Source organism: Prosopis cineraria, unplaced genomic scaffold (assembly GCF_029017545.1).
Source record: "Prosopis cineraria cultivar Desert tree isolate PC_DT_omini unplaced genomic scaffold, ASM2901754v1 PC13, whole genome shotgun sequence".
Taxonomy (NCBI): Eukaryota; Viridiplantae; Streptophyta; class Magnoliopsida; order Fabales; family Fabaceae; genus Prosopis; species Prosopis cineraria.
In genome coordinates, this window is record NW_026555344.1 from 39,802,779 (window position 1) to 39,830,350 (window position 27,572).

The 27,572-nt window shown below is 32.1% G+C and overlaps 3 protein-coding genes across 8 annotated transcripts; 2 read left to right on the plus strand and 1 right to left on the minus strand.

Moving 5' to 3' along the window:
• The first annotated feature begins 4,970 nt into the window (after positions 1-4,970).
• On the plus strand, positions 4,971-6,552 carry LOC129291566 (cationic peroxidase 1-like). The gene is made up of 4 exons (XM_054929016.1): positions 4,971-5,228; positions 5,457-5,648; positions 5,761-5,926; positions 6,030-6,552. Exons 1-4 carry the CDS (start codon positions 5,001-5,003, stop codon positions 6,419-6,421), a joined length of 978 nt encoding a protein of 325 aa, XP_054784991.1. The 5' UTR covers positions 4,971-5,000; the 3' UTR covers positions 6,422-6,552.
• A 13,491-nt stretch (positions 6,553-20,043) lies between these two features.
• Positions 20,044-21,176, plus strand: LOC129291722 (uncharacterized). The gene is made up of 2 exons (XM_054929227.1): positions 20,044-20,834; positions 20,917-21,176. The coding sequence occupies exon 1, from the start codon at positions 20,174-20,176 to the stop codon at positions 20,777-20,779; it is 606 nt and encodes a 201-aa protein (XP_054785202.1). The 5' UTR covers positions 20,044-20,173; the 3' UTR covers positions 20,780-20,834; positions 20,917-21,176.
• A 678-nt stretch (positions 21,177-21,854) lies between these two features.
• LOC129291761 (uncharacterized) lies at positions 21,855-27,124 on the minus strand. Of its 6 annotated transcripts, XR_008588764.1 has the most exons (11): positions 26,433-27,124; positions 25,254-26,326; positions 24,891-24,981; positions 24,593-24,750; positions 24,221-24,272; positions 24,049-24,128; positions 23,844-23,937; positions 22,455-23,290; positions 22,253-22,323; positions 22,087-22,156; positions 21,855-21,966 (listed from the first exon to the last, which is right to left on the minus strand). XR_008588764.1 is itself a non-coding variant. In XM_054929285.1 (8 exons), the coding sequence occupies exons 1-8, from the start codon at positions 27,106-27,108 to the stop codon at positions 22,506-22,508; spliced, it is 3,009 nt and encodes a 1,002-aa protein (XP_054785260.1). In that variant the 5' UTR covers positions 27,109-27,124; the 3' UTR covers positions 22,034-22,505. The 6 variants fall into 6 exon arrangements, 1 of the variants encoding a protein (XP_054785260.1); XR_008588763.1 differs by having other exon boundaries at positions 22,253-23,290; XR_008588761.1 differs by having other exon boundaries at positions 22,087-23,290.
• Between the last annotated feature and the right edge of the window lie 448 nt (positions 27,125-27,572).

The following is a 27,572-nucleotide window of genomic DNA, read 5'->3' on the forward strand; positions in this document are numbered from 1 at the left end:
GGACGGAATGTTGTTACTAATTAAAGGGATGGGGTGTGAAATCCAATCTGTGTTCATGTGTTGACCACATCTTTTGTGATTTTTGCACATGAACATTTTGATTCTTTCGATGTACTAAATTATTTCCACTAGAAGTCATGGTTTTATTGAACAAGTCTCTAGCTAATTAATTCCTCTGCACACCCTATTTGACTCTAAGATCGTCAGGTGATCAATTGACTCATTATTAATTTCCCTCAATCTATAGCCAATCACCACTGATGAGAATTTGTATTTAAAAGCCGTAATGGATCGAGTTTCATTCTCAGCTAATTACTTTTGCTAACGGTATGATGTCCAACTTAATTAGGAGTCCATACATGCTGACAATTAATGAACGACACACAAACCCTAGTTTATCATCAGAACCACAAAAACATATCTGACGATCTCAGTGCGTATGAGAGCCTGTTTGATAACTATTTCGATTAGTCTTATAATCACCGTTCATTAATTGCGATAATGCATGGTTTATAACTGATGATGTCCTTCATATTTCAAATTTTCAAGCTTTTTGTATTATGTAAACTTGTGCTGTTACTTTAATTTAATTACTCTATATTTCTTATACTTAGGGGTGAGAATAGGTTAGGCCCCTATCAAACCTACACTCTGGCCTACTTCAGGTCCAACTTGACTTATTTACTAAATAGAGTTAGATTAGGTTTAGATATTTAATTAGGCCTATATATTAAATATAAGTCAGATCTAATTTTTTAAGGCTTAACCTATGAACCTAATAGATTGGATTATTTACACACACATATTATGTAATAAAGCACACACATATTAGTTTCACAATTTGATTTTTAATTAATCTATTTTTTTATTTTTAGTTATGTTTTTAATTAGATTGAACTTATATATTAATTTTAATATTATTTTATTATTGTATTGTATTGTAGTGGATAAGTTTTTTTAATTGTTATGCATTATAATTGATAAATATGTTATATATTTATACTAATAGTCCTAGCATATATTTGATACATTGAAAATTAAAATGTGAGTTTATTTGAAAAGCTTACTTTTAAATAAGTTTTCAAATTAGACCAGGTTTTAAATAGGCTTAGACTTTAATTAAAAAAAATCTTATACAAGCTCAAGTTTTTGACTTACCACATAAGCACATGTTTATTTGGCCAAAACATAGTTCAATCTAACCTATTTTTATCCTACTTAATCGTATATATAAATATCTCTTTGTATCTTTTAATGACAATTTCAAAGGCTAAAGCAAAGTATTTAGAGAAGTGAATAGGTGTGCTGATCTTCTTGCTCATTAGACACCTAGAGACAATTTTAATATTGGTATCTACAATGACCTCCCTTAGAATGTGGAGACATAATGATTTTTGATATGACCTGACTTTTTATTTCTTGTGTGGTTTTTTGTAGTCTTGTATTAAAAAAAAAAAAAAAGGCGAAAGCAAACGACCAATTCCAAGATTTTGCGAAACTGTTGACATAAAAAAAAATTCATGGGTGGACATTGTCGCCCACATGGTAGAAATGTTAAAAGCCCCAGAGACGTTAAAAAAGTTTTTTTTTCTTTCTTTTGTTTTTTTTTTTACTAGCAAGTTAAGAAGTTTCAAGTGATAACGAATTAAGGAATAAACTAACCTTGAAGCGTCATCAAATTAAAGCTTTGAAATTAGTTCATCATTACAGCTTAGAAGCACATACTAATTTTCACACCTTCCTTTTTGTCTTTAAACATGTGAGTCTATTACAAATTTCTAGATATCATTGATAAATGTTTTCAAAAATACCCCTTCTAGAATATAAATTAAAAGGAAAAACTAATTTTTATATAATACATGTTCCCTTCATTTAAAAATATAAAATTTTTTTAATCAAATTATACTTCCAATAAATTAATTATTTATCTTTAAATTAATATCATATTTTCGTGTTTTGCCCTCATATAATAAGCTGTCTTACTCAAAGGTGATTTGATATTTTATTTATTAAGAGTATTTTAAAAAATTATTTATTACACATTGAAAAAAAATTATATATTTTTAAACATCTAAACTCAAAAAAATGTACTACATTTTTTAATATGCATGTTGGTACCACCTTGAAGTGTGTATTTTTGAATATTAGGACTTACTATTATATAAAGTAGTGCATAGGAGCAAATTTAAAAGGACAAGAAAAATACTGATAACAAATTAAAATATATGACCGGCCTTATTTCAAGCATCCAAGGGCCACGGTTCCAAGTTAATTAATATTGTGATGGTAATTAGCGCGAGAGTTCCCTTTGAATGCAATCATTGGTCACAATTTTAATTTTAATTATATTCAAAATGGAAATAAACCCTTCATAATAAAAAAAATTCTTAAGTCTCAGTTGCTCAGAGCAATGAATTTTTTTAGAAAAAAAATATTTCATAATAATATAGGATAATTCATTTAAAACTGTTGATTATAAATGACCCATATGCTAATTGAAAGAAAAAACTTCAAACAAAATCAAACGACTCATTTCTACGCTGGTTTTCCCCCACAGAATTTAAATGATGAGTCTTTTGTTTACCAAAGAGGTTATTACTCGTAATAATTAAAATTATATATCTTTAAAAGTTCATTTTCATTTACAGTTCGATCATATCATACAAAATATAAATTTTGCTTTTGTAAGCTCAACATCCAGATTGATAATCATCAGTTTGATCCCAATTGTAATAATCATAGCAATTCAAGCTCGTGACACTCAACACAATCTTATTATATTTTTTTCATCTTCTTCCAATTCTCTTAGTACAGTGAGCAAATCTAGTCTATCAAATTTGAGAACTAAGATATGCACCGGATTGCATTACAATTTAGATCGAAATGGATGTAACGAAGAGCCAATACCAGGTAAGAAATTTAGGTAATGATGATCGATAAAGCATGGTTAATTTTATTTTATTAATTTGTGTGTCCATGTATATAAATTCTTGTTCTTCTTCTTGCTATTATATTGCTGCTGCTGCTCCGATCAGTACTCAGAAGTTTAGTTTTGATTTGAGTTAGTATATTTGTCTAACACAGATTTTACACATGCATGGAAACTTATATTTCTACTTCCGAAATAATGCAATTAGAGGGGGAGAAGATCAAATCTTTGAATGTTTAGTAATTTGATAAGGGAGGAATAATATAATTCAATCAGTGATAGATAATGTTTTTTTAATTTCTGGTTGAAGACAAATAAAAAAAAAGTGATTAAATATGCTTTTGCATTTCTTTGAATTTTTTATAAAAATATTTAATGCTAAATAAATATATGGTTTGAGTCTGAAAATGCCTCGGAGAAAATACAAATGAGTATATTGTCATATAGCTAACGATAAATTCAAGCTATATATATATATATATATATGAAATAGAAGAAGGACAATTATATATTATATTTGCAATTGAAATTATTTTAATGACTTTCTTTTTGAATAAGTTGATTGAAATTAAAGTTCACCTATATTAGAAGCCAAATAACCAACGCTAATAAATTTATATTTGAAGTAAAAAAAAAAAAGGTCTTAATTTGAATTGGGTCGCCAAATGATATGTTGAACATATATAGTCCATGACCCTTTTGTATTTCTAATTGCTACAACGAACAAGGATATAAATACATCAAGAGGGAAGAGCAAGTCAAGTTTGACAGGTAATCGAAGAAGAAAACGCAGAAAAACAATGTTTGCAAAAGAGAATCAAGGCCCTGCGCAGAGAAAAGCCACAAAATTGCAGGCTGCCATTGAAGAAGATCAAACAAGCACAGCAGAAGCTCAAGATACCGCTGAGGATTCTAGGATCCAACAAGATGATGACAAAAATCTTTTACCGGCGGAACGACAAAAAGATGGTGCATGTTTTTATTCAGACTTGCTCGATATCTCCAACGATTGGACTGCTTATGAGAGTTTGTTTTGTGACTATTTTGATTAGTTTAATTTGGTAATATATTAATTATAATATTGAATGATTGAAGGAACAAATCCCATTATCAGCTGAGTTTGCTTCCTAGTGATGAAGTAACAGCTAAATATGCATATTTTTTCAGACTGACGTTAGCCACGTGACTGACTTGTGAACTGTCAAAGTTACGTTGCAACAAGTCTATCAGATTCTAAGTTATACAACTGAATGACATGACTAATAATGAATGTCATTATTGGGGCCTTTTTAATTATTCTTACTTAGGTGAGTATAGGTCAAGCCCGCCAATTCTCATTTGGAATCACAGCAGACAAGTACCTAAAATAATATGCCAAATAATTAAGGGTCACATTTCCTTTTTTTTGGCCGAAAAAAGAGAGCAAGAGAAACGAACAGCTCTAACTCTGGAAGGTGCTGCCTGTTTTCCACGCCTTTGATGTTTTTAGCATGCTAGAAGATGCGCAAGCCCTCTCAAGATGCATGATCTCACGGGCCTTACGACAACACAGCTATCTAATAAGGAAAAATCTTGATCTCAAAGTCAAATAATGATAATTAATATATGTACGTATCTGCAATGAAATCCGCCATTAAATCTGCGAGTTCTTATAAGACCTCAAGTTGTTTAAGACAACACAGTTATCCAACAGCACCTAAGTCGACCTAACAATAAAATCAGAACTTAAGATTCACACAAGCTCTTGTTACGCCATAATCATCTATACATGCTGCTCGCGTAGGTATTCTAATTTTTCAGGCGTCTGCCTGTCTGGAAATTATATTGTTTTCAAGAAGATTATGCATGTCTATCCCCATTTTCTTAAAACAAAAAACAATCTTCCAATATAATTTTTGACAGTACGCTGACTTTGTGAATAAGGCAAGGGAATGATGATACCAGAGAATTGAATTTGAAGTCTTCACAGGCAACAGGGGTAAACATGGTGTATAAATAGCTGTCTCAGGACGGATCCAAAAACACAAGCCTATCGTTCCCAACTTAAAGGATATCATATATTCAACAATCAATGGCTGCTAGCCCAGTCCTTATTCATCATCTCAAACTCAGCATCTGTACTGTGTTGTTATTATGTCTCACCGGAACAGCTTTTGCTCAATTACGCTCCACATATTACTTACTTTCATGTCCTCTTGCTCTTCCTATCATTAGGGCCGAAGTACTCAAAGCTGTGCTCCTTGAGCCTCGAATGGGTGCTTCCCTGCTCCGTCTCCATTTCCATGACTGCTTCGTCCAAGCAAGTTTTCCTTTCACTCACTCATGCACACACACACACACATTATCATAATTTCTCACGTATTCTAACCATTATTAGTTCCTCATATTCCAGGGTATAAAGAATTGAAGGATTATAAGTTGATTATAGTTTGATAATCAGACCCTTGTATGTGTATTATATGCACTCAGTAAAATATACGGGCGTTAACTTGGATATATGTTGGTGTGTTCAATTTTGACGACATAGGGATGCGACGCGTCAGTACTATTGGACGACACAGAAAATTTCAGGGGTGAAAAAACAGCATTTCCCAACAATAATTCTCTGAGGGGTTTTGATGTCATGGATGATATAAAACATAAACTAGAGAACCTGTGTCCCGGCGTCGTCTCATGTGCTGACATTTTGGCGGTTGCTGCGAGGGACTCTGTGTACGCTGTAAGTATTTGATTGATTTTGTCGGTTCTCTTCATGCATGAGCTAGCCATTTAATTTACAGATAGAGAAGAGTGCATATGTATAGACTTTTAATGAATTGGAAACTGGTCAGCTGGGTGGACCGTTTTGGGAAGTGAGATTGGGAAGAAGAGACTCAACCAAAGCAAGTTGGAGCGATGCTAACAAGGATTTGCCTGCTCCGTTCCTCAATCTTACTGGCCTCATCACTGCTTTTGCCAACAAAGGCTTCACCCGGCAAGAAATGGTGGCTTTGTCTGGTAACTATTACCAACCTTTTCTAGTGATGAATTATAATTTTGTCAACTGTAATTAATTAACAACGAAGAGGCGTTTTGTTTGAATGTATATTGGTGTCGTCAGGATCTCACACGATAGGGATGGCGAGGTGCAGGACTTTCAGGAACAGGATCTACAACGACACCAACATAGAGTCGTCGTTTAGAGAATCGAAGCAAGCGGTGTGTCCGGCCGTAGGTGGAGACGACAATCTATCCGCTTTAGACGGCTCGCATAGTGACGGAAACTGCTTTGATAACTCATACTACAAGAACTTGGTGAAGAAGAAGGGTCTGTTGCACTCGGACCAGGCGCTCTTCAATGGAGGTCCCACGGACGCTCAAGTGAGAGCTTACGTGCATGATTCTTCACTCTTCTTCCGCGACTTTGCCAAGGCCATGATCAAAATGAGTGAGCTCACTCCTTTGACTGCTCCTCATGGTCAAGTCAGGACTAATTGCAGAAAAGTCAATTGAATGCTAATTGCCATAACATGAAATCTATTGTATTCGATCCAGTTACTTGCTATATCGTTTTTAGAATATTGTTTCACTCATGCATAGGTTCTCAAAATATCCAAAAGAATAAAACATCCCATGTGCTGCTATTAGTCGGATTTTATTTTGCCCGTTAATTGATATTCACTTATGCCAGCAAATTACAATAGAATATAGTTTCTCAACGTACCGGGCGATCAAATTAAAAAAAAAAAATATTATTCACAAATAATATTATTCACAAATCAAATACACATGTTTGTTTAATCTTAAAAAAATAATTCTCAGATTATGTAAAGTGGTGATTTATCGTCTTGAGATTTTATATAGAACATAAGTTATTTTACATTTGATTACAACTATAAAATAAAATTTATTTTTTAGTTATGTCCATATTTTATAAGGTATCTTTATATTTCTGAATTTTCAAATTTTCATAAAAAATCACACTTGATTATTTTTAGAAACTATTTAAAGTAAATTTTTAAAATAATTAGAAATGTAATTTTTATATATTCTAGTTATTTTTATAAAATTAATAAAAATAACCTAGACTAGTAATCGATTACTGGATCAAGTTGTGAAAATTCTGTTACAGCATATTTGAATTAATGAAAATTTAGATTATTTAAATCAAATCCTTCATTTAGATATATAAAAATTCATAAATTTAGATTTGATTTAAGTTTAAATTAAATTCATTTTTTATTATTACTTTTTTTTGTAATTAAATTCTTTCAACACCCTATTTTTTTGAAATTCCAATTATTTCAAACCTTCCGTTCTGTTCGTATTTTGCTGCCACCGAAAAGCGATCCTGGTAAACCTGGCCATGTCATTGCAACATGTAACCATGCCACTAACTTATATTTTCATTTATAAATTGCCTCCTCCATTGAAAAATTTTTTAAATATATATTTAATTTTTTATTTTTTTTTCTCTCTATTAACATTGATGTCAGAATTCATTTACATTCAATATAATCTGAATGTCATGTTTTTTATTGAATGGACTATGAGTAACATGATACATTAAGTCTATCTAAAAATTTCTCCACCCATAATTCGATAATCTCTTTTATTTGTGTCTCATATGAACATGTAGTATATTGTTACATAATATTATATATATATATATATATATATATATATATATATATATATTAAACAAAACAAACACACACTCATATATACAAATAGATAACTGTTGCTATATAATTCAATTACACAAACACATATATCTTAGATGTTAAATATTACAAAGTATTATTAAATACTTCAATTTAATTTTTCAACTTATTAAAATTTTGAATTGTAATATTTTTGTTGCATAAATTATACTATAAATGATAAGAAAAAAAACATAACTTTGTATCCCTACACTTTACTCAAGTTTTGTTATACGTTCCTGTACTTTTTTTCTGCATTCTAGGTTCCTCTATAAGCGATGTTATAGAGGCCTAAAACACTGAAAAATAAAAGTGTAAAAATTTAAAATATTAAAAAAATACAGGAACCTATAACAAAACTCAAACAAAGTATTGGGGCGCAAAGTTATATTTTTTAAAATAATAATATAATTGATATAATGGAGAATCTCATCTAGGGCCCGAAGGAGAAAAAATTACACTTAAGCCCCAATGCACTTTGAAATTATTTTTCAAGTCCAAAAGTCCTTTTTGCAAAATATGTCTTAGAAGGAAAAGACACAATTGCCCTTAGTGAGAAATAAAGAATTTTAGGTTCACTACCAATGGACAATTATTTGTTTATTTTGTGAATCTAAAGTTGTAAATTTATGTTCATCTAGTTGTAAAAATTTGAACTTGCTTTCATGATGAACTATAGTCATGAATATGTGAAGTCATAAATTATGTATTTTAATTTATAAGTAGATGAACCTGTACTTGTAAATATTTAAATTTTAAGTTGTAAATTTATTAAATTGGCTAAAACAATTACTTGTTAATATGTCAACCTAAAGTTGTGAATTGGTGAACATATAATTGTAAAAATCTAAACTTGTTGTAATGATAAACCTTAGTTTTGAATATATAAATTCATAAATTTTAAACTTTAACTTATGAATAAATAAACTTGTGTTTGTGAATATTCAAACTTTAAATTGTAAATTTATTAAGTTGGTCAAGACAAATAAGTCAACTCTAAATAAAAATTTCACTTTCAAGGGACAATTATGGATCAATATGTGAACCCAAAGTTTGTGAATTTTTGAACATGTAATTATAAAAATATAAACCTGTACTTGTTGTCTTTTCTCACTAAGGGCAATTGTGTTTTTTCTCTCTAAAATGTATTTGCAAAAAGATCCTTAGGCCTACAGAACAATTTTATATTGCATTGAGTTATAAGTGCAGTTTTTTTCTCTCTTGGGGGCCTTAGATGAGATTCTCCTTTGATGCAATATTATTTGTATTATTTATTTTATTTTATTTGTTTGTACTTCTTAAGATTATTGTATTGTTTATTTTAACATTCATACTTATAATTCTAATATATAAAAGGATTAATGAGCAAAAATGTTTTGAAAGTTTTTTGAAAGAAACAATGAATATCTTTACCTTTTAACTGGAGCAATTTTTTCTTAAAACTTTAAAAAAAAAGCAATTTCACCCTACTGAATATTGACCATTGAAATCAAAGTTTGACCAAATGGAACACAAGTCGATCGCGTTTATTGGGATTAGCTGATTTCTCCTGGGTTTTCTAACTAAGCATTAACAAGCGCTCATCTTCTTCCTTCTCTTCATGCAAAACCGACAAGAACGTGTGAAAGGCCAGAGTCATTGGATAAAAGCCACAATCAACAACCCAATAACTTGATTAAATCAACTTAGAAATCATTGAGGGAAGCCTAATAAACAAAACTGAAGCTCTAGGCAGCTAAAATCAGCAACCAAATAAGAGACACTAGAGAACGCCCAACGGCAACAAAAATCAAATGACGAAGAAGATTAATGAGGCATTTCTCTGCCATTGAACAAAAATTTATAAACTTGTTTGTTTATTCCCTAAATTTCAAAATCGTTGTCGATTACCTTGCCACCATCCTCCTTGTCAATGGGCTGTTATCTCTTCCTAGCCTCTGCACAAGGGGTCATTAGGGGACGGACAAATTTCTAAACAAGCTTCGGACCGTCCGATCGCGACAAGACTTGAGGAGGAAGAACATGAAGCGCTTGAGCAAGCCATGTTTAGGTTCGGAGGGGTCGAGATAGGAGAGAACTCAATAACCACCGGTGAGTTCAGTGGAAGGCATGTGGGTGCCAATGAAGAGATCTCTCTTATCAACCTTGGTGACATCAAAGAATACGTGAAAACTCGAGCCGCTAATAAATAATAATTTTATATATTTTATTTTTTTAATTTAAACTTTTAAATATTTATTTAAAATTAATTAATTTTAATTGAATATTATTTAATTTTATCAGTCAATCTTCAACTTTTAAATTTTAATCTAAATTTTTAAATTTTAAAATATAAATAATATCTTTAATATGTATGTACAGTTCTTATTTAATCTTATTTTATTTGTGTAGATTTTTTAAATTTAAATTAAAATATATTGATGAAGATTATTTTGATAGAGGAGTGAGGGTATACTTAAAGATCAAATCAAGAATCAAATTAAAAAAAACTTATTTTAATTATTTATGTTTTCTTGAGCATTTCAGTGTAGTTTTCAATTTGAGTTATTTAAGGTAGCTTTATTATTTTATTAAATTATTACTCCTTCCATCTCTATATATAAGAAGTTTTTTAAAACTTTTTCTCATCCCTAAATATAAAGAGTTGTTAGCATTTTTTAATAAATGGACCATTATATTCTTAGTAAATTAGAAAGAGAAAAAAAATAAGTACTCTCATTAATTTATTTTTTAAAAAAATTTATTTTTTATTTATAATAATTATGGATAAAATTAAAATATTATTATGCTTTTAATTAGATAATTGATTTTTATTAGTTTGTATGATTTAATTAAAAATAATTTATATATAAAGAGAGGGAGTAATTTTTCTTTAACCGTACAAATCACGCACAGGAACGCATCACCTGTTTTCTACTCCAATAAAGGAAGCAACCGAGTGCACACGACACAATTTTGACGATAAAAAAAAAAAAGAAAGAAAGAAAGAACAGAAAAAGAAACAGAGTGGCGGCGCAGAACAGACGAAGGAACGTGGGTGCGCCATTTTCTTTCCTTCATCCCGTGAGAGATGGCTTATCATTTTTTGATGCAGTGCTTTAATTTTTAATTTCATAGGCAGCTAATTTTCTTAATATAATCAATCATAAATTATAATTTTAAATTTTAATTAAAATTTTTTATATTTAAAAAATATTTTATTTTAACTTTATTTTAATTTTTTTTAAATTTTATATTTTAATTATTATTGTTAATTAGAGTAGTTTTATTATATAATTTTTAAATTATAAATTTTATTTCAGATTTTACATGCTATAATCGATTGATATAATAATATAAAAATAATTTAGCCTGACTTGAGTAATTGTTAATGCTCTGTTTATGATATAATTAATATAAAAATATTTGTTAGCTTGTGGGTTAAGAGAGATTTTAATTAATTCATAACTTAATTTCTTGTTTAATTCTTGAATGATAATTTGAGAAATATATAATAAAATTAAAATAATAAAGTTAAATAAAATTAATTTTTTTTGTGGATGAGAAAGATTAAGTTTAGATGATTGGGTTGTGATTAATTGCGTTGTTTACATTTGGTAATTTTTTCAGTTGAACTTTCTTTTAATTATTTAATTTAATTTTAGTTTTTTTAGATTAATTTCATCATAAAAAATTTCTCAATTGTTTAGTTTTTCATAATTATAATTTAAATAATTAATCTTTTGATTCTTAAAGAAATGATTTAGATTGTGCTTTTCTATAAAATTTAGTTTTTATTAATTTTACTGTTATTTGATAATAGAGTCAGCCGTCAAGCAAGACGACGATCGACTCAGGGGTTAGGAGTGATTAAAGGAGCAGAAACACACTGTTGATTGACACTTTTGGATTCTTGGAGACAAAGGCTTGAACCAGGCGAAGGAAGAAGGAAAGGCAACACTGGAGACTTCCGATCATGGGTTTTTGCCAATGGAAAAGGAGAAGGAAGAAGATGGAGAAGAGGAACAATTCAAAGAGACGAGGAGAGAATCTAAGGCAAATCGATGAGTGCTTCCTGTCCTCCATTTGATCAAATTTTAATTTTAAAGGTCAAGTTTCCACAGATATAACAATAGAGAGAAATCAGTCTCCCTTTGAATGTTCATGTTCAAAATTACTCCAATTAAAAGATGAGTCTACCGAGTGCTCATTTTAGGGAACTTTCAAGATATTTTTGTTCCTTAAGCATATATAAAAAAATATCTAAAAATAAATAAAAAAATATAAATGATTATACATTAAATCATAATTATTTATTAATTAAAATTTTATTTTTACTTTCAATTAAGAATAACTCTTAAGAAAACTAATTTTTTATATACTTAAGTAAAATAACTGACTTTTTTCATATTGCATTTTACTTTTTTAATTACTTTTTTATTTTTAAATGAAAATTTTATGAGAAAATTATATACTATATTATCTAATTTTTTTTATATGTATGTCTCAAGAAGATAGCATCAAACAAAAAATCATATAGCATCGCGCGTGCGCGCACAACATATATATATATATATATATATATTTCATACATTATAAAAATTAAAAGTAAGATTTTAGAATATCTCATTTCTTTTATTCTCTTCTTCCTCTTTGCTATCATCAGTAATAGAATTGGTGATGCACACAAAATTTTAAACACACTATAAGTGTACAGATCTAACGTAGCATAGTGAATCAAGGTCATTTCACAAGGAATTAATTGAAAGAAAATAGATATAAATGAATTTGTTTTTGTCTCAGTTAAGTTATCCAAGTGAAGTTTTTAGTAAATAAAATACATGAATAAAATAAATAATGTCAAAAAAATTCAAGTTAAGATTAACAATTAAAAAACACTCTAGGAATTCTAATCCCTTTTTATACTTTGCAAATTTAATTTCTTCTTGTTATCACATTTTAATTTAATTTTAAAATCAAGACTCTAAATTAGATTATGTATTTGTCGATTACAAAACCAATGATCTAACTATGCTATAGTATCTCAAACAAGCCCTAATTCAATTATACACAAGTTTTAAAATATTACCTAAAGCTCTTCAATGGCAGAGCCACTTGGTGATGAGGGTGGGCAAATGTACCCCCTTCCTTTGAGAAAAATTACAAGTAAGGTGTGTAAATTTTGCAACGTTGCACCCCTTACTCTTAATATTTTCCACCCTTTGAATGAAATAAAAAATATTTATATGCAAAAGCTTATTAGATATGTAATATTTTAATGATCAAAATAAAATATAAAGAAGATATTTTTACATAAAAGACCATATTTATATGTTTAATATAATTTTCTAAAAATAATAATCAATTTACTTATGTTAATATTACAATTTTAGCCTTAGTGAAATTATTATTTTTAAAAAATTATTAATTTTTAAATTAAATTATCTTATACCTCTTGACTCTAAGTCTTGGCTCTGCTTGAGTATATGTCTATCTGATCTCAAGCTTAAATACGATTAATTCCAAACCCAAATTGCTTAATAAAATATAATTGAGATCCCTTTTATCAAAGGTAAATTTCAAAATCCAAATGCATATTAAAGTTGGCCACTATTATCATGAGAACAAAATAAATCATTTTAAGCATTAAAGCATTCATCAAAATACCAAAAAGAAATCTACCAACAAAACTCCGCGAGCTCCCCCATACATGGTGAAACTTTCTTTATGATGTCTCCGTGCGCAATTGAGCTTCCACAAAGGACATTTTTGGTGTTGACAACATACTTCCTCTGTTTTTATATATATAAAAAAATTATACCTCATAATTTAAGAAAATTAATTAATTATAATAATTATATTTGAAAATAAAAAGTAGACTAAAATTTCATGTATTAATCAACATAAGCATGCATTAATTATTTTTTATTATTATGAGTGATAATTTAAAAAATATACAATAAATACTTATTTAAATGAGTAATTTTGTTTATAAAAAAATATAAGTTAAAAGTAATAGTTTTTTTTATAATAAAAAACGGATGGAGTATGTGGGATGAGGTTTTGTCCTCTTCACGAATCCGTGATCTGGATGTGGCTGAACTCAGTAAATATCCATATGGGGAGAAGACTCCATTTTTCCCTTGCTTGTGGGTGGAGATTGATTTTGGGCCTGATGGTTGGGCCTTGACCTTGATCTTGGTATTTTAAACCTCACTCTTTTTGTCCCCTTTTTCCTTCTTTTCCTGAAAACACCTTAAATCTATTAAGTGGGACTTTTTTATAGTGTTCTCCTCTAATTATCAAAATAACCAAATAAATGGGTAAAATATAACAATAAATTTACGTAAAATTCCCACTTATCAACTGGGAACCTCTATACTAGATTCAAGCTTCAAAGCTTAACTATGAGAACCAAACTTGCCAATGTTAACAAGTAGTGTTATTATTTAAAATATTAACTTAATTATAAAATAGATGAAAATAGACATTCATTACTACATTATAAATATTCCAAATTAAAATATCAAATAATAGGTTTTTAAATGAATTTATTACTTTATATAAGAGTGTGCATTGGTTGATTCAATTCAATTTGATGTTAATTGACTTAATCCAATGAACCAAACTGGCCTAAATAATTGGACTAAATCAATTAAACATTGCTTGATAACCAAATTTGACCTAAAATAATATGGTTGGATTTGATTATTTAGTTATATCAGCATTGAATAATACCTTAAATCTTAATTTAAAATGATTTCATTATTTTAAAGTATCAATTTAACTATAAAATATAAAATGAAAACTCATTACCTTACTCTATTTATTCATCATAAAATTACAGTGACACAACAAAATTAATGTCTTAAAATATTAAATATTAGATTACAAAAAGAAAAAAATTATGATAATGATGTTTAGTTATTGTTGATTGTTCATTCTTTTGGGAGTGATTGTTCTAAAAATCATACTTTTTATAGCAATTCTAAAGGGTTGTCACTGATTGTGAACTTTTAGTGACAACTTGCAAAGATCATTTTTAAAAATTTGACAATCACTAACGACTTTAAAGACTTTGGCTATTGCAACAAAAGGCCAAACTCAAAAGTCATTATATTGCTGAATTTTTTTTGATATAATTATAGGTCTAGGAGTATTTAGAATTTTAAACTCATTTTTTATATAATGTTTCTCCTCAACTTTTGAAAACGGCGCATTTTGACTTTTGTCGTTAACAAAAGCCACCTTTGACCATTAATTGAACAAAACATAATGAAAAAAAAAAACCTCAAAAATTCAAAAAGCTATCAAAAAATAATAATAAATGACCCAAAAATTATAAAGAATGACTTAAAAACTCATTTTTATGCAATGTCTGTAGAGTAGAGTCTATTGTGAATGAGGAGCTAGGTTTTGGCCCATGGGCCATGGTTCAGCCCACACCGTGATATACATCTATTATCACAAGCCCAGACCCATGAATAATTAATATCAACTTCGACTGTATATTTTTGTACATGGTAAAATACATAAATATCAAGCAATTGAATTATCATATAAATCTTAAGCTATATTAGAAATAATGATGAAGGTGAAGTCAAGCCCTCCTCTCCTTTGATGGAATATTTGTCATTAAGAATCTTGTGCTGGCCTCAGCAGTGTAAAAAATTGCACTCAGTTGCCCTTCTGTCGTGGCGAGTACTGGTCCGGGAGCATCAAAATCTTGTGGAATATTCTGCAAAATGTCATGGGAATCACAGGCAAGGATTAATATCCTATAAAGATATATGGATATATATATATGTTTGAAATTCATCAAAAGGCCATTAGCTTTAAAGGACACACACACACACATATATTCCATGGCTCTTTAACACATGTTGTGGGGGTCATCATTTTGTCTTGAGAAGAGGATGGTGATGACATTGTCATTTGTGGTTGCTTTGTAGCCCGTGACAGATAATGCTCAAAAGCATGATCAACAAAAGCAAAATTTAAGTAATATGTATATGCATGCATGGTAACAAATTTAAAAAGCTGTCAACCTAATTACTTGCTGGGATTGAAATTTGAAACTGTCCAACAATAACTGTATATATGTAAGATGGGTTTTTTTTTTTTTACTTCTAAACACATATTATTTTCCCCGTGAAGATGTATAGTAAAGTAAATTAAATACAAACTCATCTTTGAATTTGATTCCGCTAATAAAGTAAAACACAATCATGCTTTGTCCAATTAATTTAATGGGGTTTGCCCGCGTTTCCAAATAAACTGCTACAGACTCATTCTAATTTTATTCTCTAATTTGAGATAAGGTTTAGTTTAGTTGCTTAATTTTATAAATAGATGAAAAGAGAGGGTGAGAAGGAATATATAACATGATTGCTTTGGTGATAAATGATAATGGAGGCAGAATCATGAGGCTCAAGGCATGAACCGCAATGATGGTCATGGGACTCAAGGTCTTCCTATTTCCCACCCCATTATTGTTTTGTTGAAAACTATATCCGTTACTGTTACTTCCTCATAATCCTTCATCAATCATAGTTAGCAATTTGTATCTAATGTAATTCACTAATTAAATCCCAAATATTTCTCATGATTTATTTTAGTTTAGCATTCACTTGCCCTTTATTACGTTGAATTTTGTTAGCTCGCTGCAGGGAATCATTACTTATCTTCTTTTCGAGGATTTCGCCCTTTTTTCATTATGCCGGCTTCTTAATTCCTCGCAGCCTGAAGAACTTCTGGGTAACAATAATTATAATATAATGAACGTAAAAACAGTAGTCAAACTCCTTCTTTATTATATTAAGCATAGATATGTCTCTTATTAATAACAGTACGTACCACGCATATACCTTTGTCAACTCCATTGCTTTGATTTGATCAGAAAAAATTAAGCACAAGTTTCAATTGTTTAGTGTGTATGTGTCTCTCTCTCTACATATATTTTTTGACAAGACTCTCTCTCTCTCTCTCTCTATATATATATATATATATATGTATGCATGTTGATACAGCTGAATGTTCTAAAAATGATGAATTCTGATATTTTTGGGGATAGGGGCGGAGGTTATCCCGTTCACACACTCTCAACGGTGATAGCTGCTAATATTAGGGGGGGACAGCTATACAAGGTAAGTGTTGAAAAGTTTACCGAATCTGAATTTGCTTCCATTATCAGTGATGAATGGAATCCAAAGTCTCCAATATTGCCCAAATCAACTTGTGACGACTGATGAGTGAGTGTGACTTGACTCTCTGTTCATGACTTTGGCAATCATTTATCTTCAATCTTTATTCTGGATATAGCCCTAGAAAGAAGAAGGCCACCGCACTCAAAAAATATTAATAAAGCGCCCAATTTTGCAACTCTCTCTCTCTCTCTCTCTCTCTCTCTCTCTCTCTCTCTCTCTCACACACACACACACACACACACACACACACACACGCAGATCACTAGTGTGTGCGTGTGTCAACACTTACTTCCAAACAAATCAATACAATATATAAATATAATGATCTTCCTTTCTTCATTTTGTCCACATGTTTTTCCTCCTTAGAGTTTCGGATTGTAGAGATTTCAACTCCCACACACCTGAACCTATTTGGGCGCGTAAACTTTGAGCTCAATAAAGCAACAAAATTAAAAAGGATTATGGCTTAGAAATCCATGATGTGTACGTACATTATTTACTTAATTACATATACTAATTATGAGGAAAATCCCTTCAATTAATTTGTTGGTTAGGTGATTAATATTGTCATAGAAGTTGAAGTTTTGTTGTACATGTGATGTGATCCATCATTGGATCCTCCAAATTCTGAGTTAAGCAATTTGATGCCGGATCTTTATAGTAGTTGGTATTATTTTTTTAAAAAAATATAGAAAAATTTATTTAAATTATGTAAATGACAGATTGGTCTCACCAAGGCATAATTTCCTTGGAATCTTAAGTGATGTTTCTATCATTAGGAAATTATGCGAAATGAGACTTTTTCCTTTTATTCATATTAAAAAAATTCACAACTTTCTATTCACAACTTTTATTCATATATTAACAATTTTTTTTTAAATTTGCAATAATTTAATAGCTATTCGCAAGTCCTGATCATCAGGTCTTAATATGCATTAGGTATTGAAAATTCATAACTTTTCATTTATAACTTTTGTTCCCACATTAACAGCTTTTGTGTCTAAATTCACAACAATTCAATAGTTATTTGCAACTTTAGAAATTTTTGTTTTATTTGAGGGTAGTTTGGTCATTTTTTAATTTCCTAATGAAAAAAAATCCTACGAGACTCCAGAAAAATTATGCCATTTGGTATAATCAATCTATCATTTATATAATTTAAATATATTTTTCTATCATTTTTTCTATTTTTTGTTGAAATAGTAGTTGGGATTATTATTAGTAATGTAATATATCTAACGGTTAGAGGGGTTGAGCTAAACCCATAATATCTAAGCACTACATCTATTCACTATTATAAGATATTCTTAACTAAATTACATCATTTTCTAATGAGTATGTAGTTAATTGTTTTTAAAATTACACATTTTTTTTTATGTTTACTCCTATTTGAATGGGTGTCTCAATTAAAACATTTTGATAATTACACTCTTAATCAATGGTGCTTTTAAAAAAATTTATTAATTGCATCTTAAAAGACCCAAAATATCTTATATTTTTGAGTATTTTATCTTAGAAAAATGTCTTATATTTTTTTTAACAAAGGAAGTAGTTAGTTTAATTTGACAGGAAAAGAATCATGACACCCAACAAAAAAGACACGTTTAGCTGCATAAAATAAACATGGCTTTTAAAACAAAGAAGGAAACTTGGAGCATATTTGGTTTCTGTTTTTAAAAATATTTTTTATTTTTAAAAAAATAAAATAACTTATTTTTTATTTTTAAAAAACTTGAAAATAAAAAACTTTTAAATTTTTTTATTTTATTTTTAAAATACATTACGTTTGATTATTAAAAATTATAGTTCCCTTGACTAATGATTATCATAAGCCACTATCATTAACAGCAGGTAACCATTACTAACAATCAATTTTTCAGCTCTAAAATTCTTTTTATATTAACATAACTAAAAAAATAATTTTTTTATTTTGTTTCAAAAAATAATTTTAAAAATTGTATTGCAAAATAATTTTAAAAACAAAAACCAAACACACTTTTGTTCTCAGGTATCACAGGACAGAGATATACTATCAATTATTTTTTTCAAAAACTTATCTCTCCTTAAAAAATGTAAATATTTTTAATCAAATCTCACTTTTCAATAAAATAGTTATTTGTCTTTAAACTAATATCATATTTTCATATTTATCCTATTTAACAGGATATTTCACTCTAATATAAACATAAAATAATTTTTATTAGGGGCACTTTTAAAAATAAAGGTAATGATTATATTTTAAAATAATAAAAATGCTTTAGATTTCTTAACATCTAACCTCTTAAAAAATGCCTTACATTTTTTAGCAGAAGGATTAATTGTTAAGAAAATTTTATTTTGATAATTAATTTTAGTTAAGAGCAAGACTGGAAAGTCAATTTTTTCTTATAGAAGTAGAATATTATTAATTATCATTTCTTAAAAACCATCAAGGTGGTTAACTTCACCCTATAACTAGGATTAGAGGAGTATTTGTTTCATAAATTTACAATTTCCTCAACTGAACAGCAATTATTGTGGGATGTTAATAGTAAAATGTTAATTTCATTTCTTTGATCGATAATCAAATTAACTTAAAATGTAATGTAAAAAAGTGCAACAAGGAATGAGAATCTAAGTGTGCTTTGGAAATAGAAAGTGATGATGAAAACGGAGCCCTTGAATGAGGGGGAAAAGAAAAGGGGGGAAAAAAGAAAAGAAAAAGAGGGGAATGAATATAGTTGATGCAGACCTTGGGATAAAGTCAAACTTTTAGAACCTTTTAGAATAGAAGCGCTTCAATTGCTTGCAAGTGAAACAAAGCATCCTGTAGTAAATTAGTCATGATCAAGATGTACCAACCAACTGGCTGGATAGCTAGAGATCACTCGGAGATAAAATTAAAAGGGACACTCATCAATGTAAATATTATAGCTAGCTAGCGTGTTGCGTAAAAAGGGTCCCCCAGCAACCAAATCACGTGCTTAGATGCATCAAAGTTTGTATATATACAGACCTCTTTAATATATATTAATTATTAAACAACCACAGCAATCATAATGGTAAGAGATTCAGATTTAAAAGTTTTAATTTAGATTATAAAAGGAACATATGATGAAACTATATATTAGACAATAGTAAAAAAATTTAAAAAAAATCAGATCTTAAAGTTATGATCAATTTATTATTAACAATAAATTTTCATGACGAAAGATAATATATATTTCCGAAACATGGCACACGCAGAAAAGTACAACCAAAGCGAGAGGGTACAACCAAACTGATTTGATGATTATATTCTGAATCCCATTTGCTTGATCTCCATAACCAACACTCCAACCTCTCTTCTTCTCATCTCTTTCTTCTCTCTTCACCATCCTCTCCTGAATCAGAGCCCCATGTACCCAAATATTGAGCGCATTTTCTTCTCAAAAGAGAATTCTGATGAAGATGTCGGCATAAAACCCGCTCTCCAGTTTCAAAATCATCACTTCATTGAAAGCGTCCCAAAATGTTCCCAGTCTAGGGCGATTTCTGACTCTCTGGGATTACAGCCGTCAACGAGACTGGATAATCCAATTTCCAATCTCAATCAGAGCCAGTTTGACAGAAGAAACAGCTCCCAGCCTCATTCTACAGCCCAAAAAGAAAAGAAGAAAGAAAGAGAAGGAGAAGGGGAGGGAGGAGGATTCTTGTTATTATCAAAAGAGAATAGCAAGCTAAAGGCAGAAGAGGAGGAGGAGGAGGAGGAGGAAGAGGAGGGGGAGGAGGAAGGGTTCAGAACTCCAACTACTTTGGATCAAAGAATCCCAGAGGCCAAACAGTGCCCGCCAGCACCCAGAAAACCCAAGCCATCTCTGAAAAGAAAAGCACCCCACACTCTCGCTACTGCCCCAATTTATCTTTCATCCAAAGAGGTTCAGCTATTGTTCCCAGTTCAACACAACCCACTTTCCGATTCCCTCAGAATCACCAAGAAGATTCGAAGAGATGACCCCAACTGATCTGATTTGGTTCTCAAAAACTACATGCTCCATGGTTTCCATGTGTACTAATAAGGTGCAAGTGCAAAATTTTGCTTTTTAGCTCCCCCCCACCACCCCATTTTTTTTTTTTACCTGCCATTATTGGTGGTTTGAAGGTTGGACTTCTCTATATAACTCTCCTGGACTTCTGGTGTTTAAATTATGACGCTTGGTGATTTGGGATGTGCATGACAAAGAGAGTTGCGTAGAACGTACTAACTATCATGGGGGTGGTCAGGAGTTGAATCCCCAGACCGGTGAACAATTTAGAAGATCTTCGCTCACTTGATGTATATTTTATGATAATTATGAGTTATTAGCTGTAACTTTCTCCTTAATGATAAACCACTTGATCTCCGGAGAGTTTTCACTTCTCCTTCATTGTTTTTATCGTGTTCGGTTACTAATTGGTATTGGTAGGAATGATGTAAACTTGTGAAGTCGAAGAATTGCAAAAGATCAGATTGGGGAGGGGGGTGGATATAGAGAGAGGGGGATATCTGTGTGATTTGTAATAATTCCAAGCTTTCATGATTATTAGCTTCTTCTTTTTTTGAGTAAATGATTAATTATTAGCTACTTTTGTGCTTTCTCTCCATTTCTTTTTATCATTCGTTTCTACCATCCATACTATTATCAATGCAGAAAAATATAAAAAAATAAAAATATATAAAATTTTAAATATATTCTTATATAAAAAAATTTTTAAAAGTGATATCATATTACTTTTTTTCTTTTATAAAGAGTAATTTTAAAAATATTTTTTAAATATTATTTAAAAAATAGCATTATAACTTATAAATAAGATTAAATAAACTTTTAGAACGTGTCGGATAAATGAAACTAGAGGGAGTACTTACTAATTGCTATGTACGCATTTCATCAGCTATAGTACTATAAAGGAAGAGAAGTTTATTCTGATGCATATTTCATTTATTGCATAATCAGCAAAATCTATGTTATGATTTACTCTATATGATATTCATCTCTTCGAGCCTTTAAGATTCTTGGCTCTTGCTTTCTTTATGAAAACTGACAGATTCTTTCTTCGATTCTACGTTGTACATAAGGTAGTCTTCAGACTCTAGGGAAGAAATAAAACAAAAGGGGGGAAAAAGTACAAGGAGGTTGCGGAATTGATGCGTCAATGTGCATAACCTTTATTACTGCATAAAAAGTGAATTAATTAACTTGATAATCGCAATCATAAGTTTCATAATAATATAATCCGTATCTACACACACACACACACACACTAATATACAAGTTACGGCGAAAAATCTTACGAGTCGTCCTTATTGACAAAGTTTTTCCTCCTTGCCTATGCTATCAAGTCAACCATTTGAGGATCCTTTACTGGACACATATACATATATGTAAACACATATATCAGAATAATTGCATATCCAAAGTACATATATAGATCAGTGCAACGAGAAAACTCAGATTAACTTGACATCATGATGCGCATGATTCTGACATTTCATGGCACTGGGGCTGGACTTCCATCCGCATCTGTGTGTCTGGAAATGATGACGAATTCCATTCTAAGACAGGATATCGATCGAGTGAAAATTACGATAAAGAAATAAGTGAATCTCATTTAGAAGGCCCCAGATCTTTCATACATGTATTTTCTTTCCGTATAAATTACCTGTAAATTGAAGAATCCAATTTGAAGTGATTAAGATCAAGAAGAGAGAATTCAAAAGAAGCCGCTGCTGATCCTTTTAGGCAACCCAAAATTCTGATAGCACCTAATTTCACCCCCTATGCTGGCCGTCGCAATCACCAGGCCCCACGCTACAGGATAGCCTGATGACGTGGCTGCTTGGCTATTATCAGTTAGAAGGCGAAACGAAGACCTCGAAGAGGTCGGAGCATTGGTAGCAGATATAGCAGACGGATCATCTTGCCTCGTCGAGCTGGCTGAATCCGAAGCCAACGACTCTGTTAGCGATATGGCCATGGGATCCACTTCTTGGCGATCATCGGGACCACTTTCAGCGGCGGTGCAACTAGCACTATCACTGTTATCAGTACTTTCGGAGCTATTTTCATCGTCGGTGGTATTTTTCTTGGGAGGGAGAGGCGGCAACGTCGTGGTGCCGTTGTTGGGCGGTGAATCGGCGGCGGCGTCGGTGTTAGGTTGATCTGTGGCGGAAGGATCTGATTCCTTCTTGTTGGGAAGAGGGGGAAGATTACCTCTCTTGCTGTTATCATCTGAAGGGCGTTTGGAAGTCTTCTTGTTAGCTTGAGGGGGATCGCCCTTGATGGTGAAAGGCCATGGCACTGCCACAGAAACATCCTTGCAGGGGAAGCTCTCAAAAGCCCTAGTCATAACTAATGCTCTTGCTTTTGCGTTATTGCCTCCTTGTCGAGGCTCTTCGTACTTCCACATGTATACCTGAGAATCTTCGCTCGCACTTATCACGTGTCTTCCACTCGGACTGAATGAAGCCGCGATTTGACTGTTTGAATTTCGGAAACCTGCTAACGTGCCCGGTCAAGACCATACACATATTGTATCCAAAGAGAGATTCATAAATTTTGACCAAAAAAACCAGAGAGATTCATAATTTTCATTTTCTAACCCATGTGATTAGTACTTTGTTTTCTGAACTAGATGAAATATAACTGTAAAAACATCTCTTATTAAGGAAAGGTATTTCTTGTTCAAAGATATATACATGCTCTATCTATTTCATTCGAGAATCTTAAATATATTATTTGACCCATTTTTAACTCTTTAAAACTATGTCTTTCATCGCTCAAATATATGACAAAACATGGCGAATATATGTTCTCTAAAGTTGGAGTGCCGAAAAAAGAAGCCTTGAAGAAATGAATTTATAAATTGTACATTTCTAAAATTTAGGAGCGTATAAGGGCGTGACTAAATGACTAAACTACCGATATGTGATTATGAAACATGAAATTAAAGAATACATATATATATATATATATATATGAATATATTTTAAGTCAGGTTAGTTAAACAGAATAATTAGTAACCGATCATGATCATGGCTTGTGATAGCACCTTGGAACTTATGAACAACTTTTGTGCCTTCTACAATTTTAATCCTGGCATCAGCTGAAGTGACAAGCACTTCTGACGGATTACTCGGTGCGAACTGCAAAACATACAAAGCCGCCAACTCATTTACATTCTCCTTTTTATAGTATGAAACAGGCTTCACAGCTATCAGCTATTGCTCATTAAAAATCAACAATGCTATAATTACCTGAAAACCAGTGATTTTTCTCAGCGGAGCTTTCTTTCTCTGCTGTAAATCAATTGTGCTTGTTTGACTTAGTTTGCAGTCTGCAACAGGAATTCATGATATGTCAAAGTTTTGCAAGAAGGATTTATGATGATTGCCAAGCCGAGGGTATATAAAGAGCAAGGGGTTGTACCTTGTGTGCCATACATACAACAAGTCCCATTATGTGTACCAACAAGAGCAGCCTGTAGCATTGATAGTTTATGCAATCATTATGTTAACCATTATTTTCATGGATCAAGGTTAGCATGTGTTGGAGTATTAAATAGGAGGAATGACTACAAAGTCTTAAAACTCAAAATTTATGACAATTAAGTCATCAATAAAAATTTTTAAAAAATAAGTTATAAATATTAATTGAAACAATTAAAAATTCTGAACTTATAACTATATGAATCAATATTTATAATTAATTTTTTTAAAAAAATTATTGAAAATTTAACTGTAAAAAATTATGAGATGTGGGATTTTTTTAATGTAACTTTTCTTATGAAAAAGGGCCCACCTGACCGTCAGGAGTGTAAGAAACGGCGGTGACCATTTCATGAACGTCGGCCCAATCCACGACTTGCCGTTGAGGAATGCTCCATATTCTAATCTTAGCATCCAGGGACCCACTTATGAAATAATCCTCGTCTATTGGATTGAACTGTACGCACGTTACTGTGCCCCGCCCAACAACAATTACATGTATGGAGACACTTGAGGCAATTATTTCATTTCGTTTAAATTCAAACGCTCACCAAATATTTAAAACAACACTTTTTCCCCCGTAAAAGAACCAAAACGTATGGCAACCTTACCATAGTCATTATGGGTGAACACCTTCAAGCAGGACTTCAATTCCAGGTCCCATAGTCTCACTGTTTTATCCATTGAAGACGAGAGAAGCAACTGCAGTGATTCCAACTTCAGTAAATTATTCCCGTACTTAAAAAGACATAAAGAAAATTATAGTATAGTTTCTCATACTTAGCTTGCTTAGACGTTTATTGAGTGATAAAAAAAACATCAACATGCATAAAATCTCCTGTTCTCCAGGGATTTCAACTAATGTAAGTAAATCTTGGCCCTTCCTTAAAACATGCAAGAATTTGCACAACAATGAAACATAAAAAATAACGTGTTTGGGGAAAAAAAAACATTAAAAAAAATAGTGCCCTGACCTGACTTTTGGACCAAGAAAAATCCAAAACGTCTTCAGAATGGCCTAGGAAAGTGCAGAAGGGTTTATCAGAAAGGGAGAACACGGTCTCCGGCACATGAACGTGCTCCGGAACCTTATCATCTTTTTTAGTCCCGGGTTTGCCTTTTTTCTTGGCTGCCACCTCCTCCTCCATCGCCCCCTCTTGGGCGGCCGACGAAGCAAGCAGCGAGGGATGAAGTGGAGTGAGATTCCCTTCCTCCGCGGTCAAGGACATGAGCTCACACTCCTGCACTTCCCACACGTGAATCACCTTATCCTCGCCGCCACTTGCCAAATAACGGCCGTCCCAGCTAAACTTGATGATCCAAATACCCCCCTCATGAGCCTGAAATTCTTGGCACATGTGCAACGCTGAAAGCTCTTTATGAGTTTTCCCGCTCTGCCTCACCCTAACCCATTCGTTGTTCTTATTCTGCTTCTGATTTGGATCTGAGCTAGCTGCTGGTTGTGGTGCAGAAGGAGGTAGGGGAGGCAAATTAGGAGGCGTTACTTCATTAATGCTCTCCGATCTCTCTCTTTCGCCGATGAATCCGCTTGCCACGCCCTTTATGTTCTTCAACAGAGCAACCCCAGTTTTCTTGCTCATTCTCAAGCTCTTGTTCAGGTAGTAGTTTGCGCTCGGCTTACTCTCGTCATTTTTTTCTCTCCCGCGTCGCATGAGCTCTTTAACGATCGGTGAGTGCCCTACAGATTTCTCGAACTCCTCCATCGTTAGTTTTTTTCCTGTTTGTATGTCATTCAGACTGCTCCATGTGCCGTCGTTGCCAGGGTCCTTTCCGGTGACAATGAACTCTTTTCCGGTGTCGAGGTTCTTGATAAGGAAGAAGGAAGCGAATCTAGTATTTGACACGACCGTGGTTAGTTTGCGGTCATGTTGGCGCCCAGATTGGTTATCCCCTAAAGCACCTGAACTGGCCTCCTGTTTCATTGTTGCAGCAGAGGCTGGGCCATAGTATGTGTAGGGGCACATGCGAGGACGAGCGAGGGTGATCTCTGATGATGTTCTTGTCAGACGCTGCTTTGAGACCTTACCTGTAACAAGCAATTAAGAGTAGCGATCAGCATAATCACATACCATATTCTTCTCAGGAAAAATGAAAGAACCAGCGCTAATCAAGCACTATTTTAGTAACCATACCTACTAGTTCCTCCTTCCTCATTCTAGGCAAGGAATAAGTATCGCAATCTATGTCACCGTCAGAGCGTGACCTGACTAGAACGAATGGCAGAGGGGAATGCTCTGTTTTATGCTCATCCGCCGACGGTGGTGAGGGTGGTGACTCAGATATAGTTTTATGCTCTGTTTTATTCTGATCACATGAGGCAGCAGTTTCAGCATTTGTAGCAGCAGCAGCATTAGTTTCAACAGTTACAGCAACAGCTGCACCCCTAGTATTAGGAACGGTAGCCTCTGTGGACTTACCGAGCGCACTGGGCTCAGCTGGAGCATGATTTTCAAACTTCCTCGTCATTGCACGCCCGATCACTATGCTCGCCAACCTCAAGCTTTCCTTGTTCTCGTTTAGGCCCATTCCATAAAGCAATCGTCTTCTTCGTTCAGTGATCGATCCTGGTGCTGCCATCCATATGTTGTAGTCGAAGTCAGGGATCGCCATCGCCATTGGCGCCATCGACGCTTTTCTTGTCATGATTCTGAATCTCTGAGAATTTGCTGAGAAGGACATGCGGCTTTCTTGGAATTCCTCATCCTCATCGGACGACGAAGCACCGTCCAAGCTTTCAAAAAAGTGCTCATCGTCATTGTCATCATCAATGCCTTTCCAACTCATGGTCATTGTTTTCTTGCGTTGCATCTTAGATGAAAGGAACTCTAATCTAACGCAGGAAGATAGAAGATGCAAAGGTCTTACATAAATATTACAATGCAGCCAAACATTGAATTTGGTGAAAAAAGATCATTGAAGGAAAAGTGAGGAATAAAGAAATAACATAGAAGAAAGGTTTTGGATATTACTATAATTTTTTACTTTCTTTTTTCATTCGATTGATCTTCGATAGATGTATGGGGACCAAGAAAGAAGTGGAAGAGAGGAAATGCGGGAAGAAGAGGAGGTTCGTTTAGCTTCAGAATTTTGGAGGCAAAGAAACTGTCAACGGTTCTCTTTTTCTTCTGCCAATCATTTTCTTGGCACCTTTTTCTCATTTGAAAAATTATCAGTCAACTTGCTTATTTTTCCTTGGGTGATCTTAGAGACAGATTCTCACTTTAATGATTAAAAATTGAGTGAGTGTTACCCCAAAAAAAGGGGATGCAAAT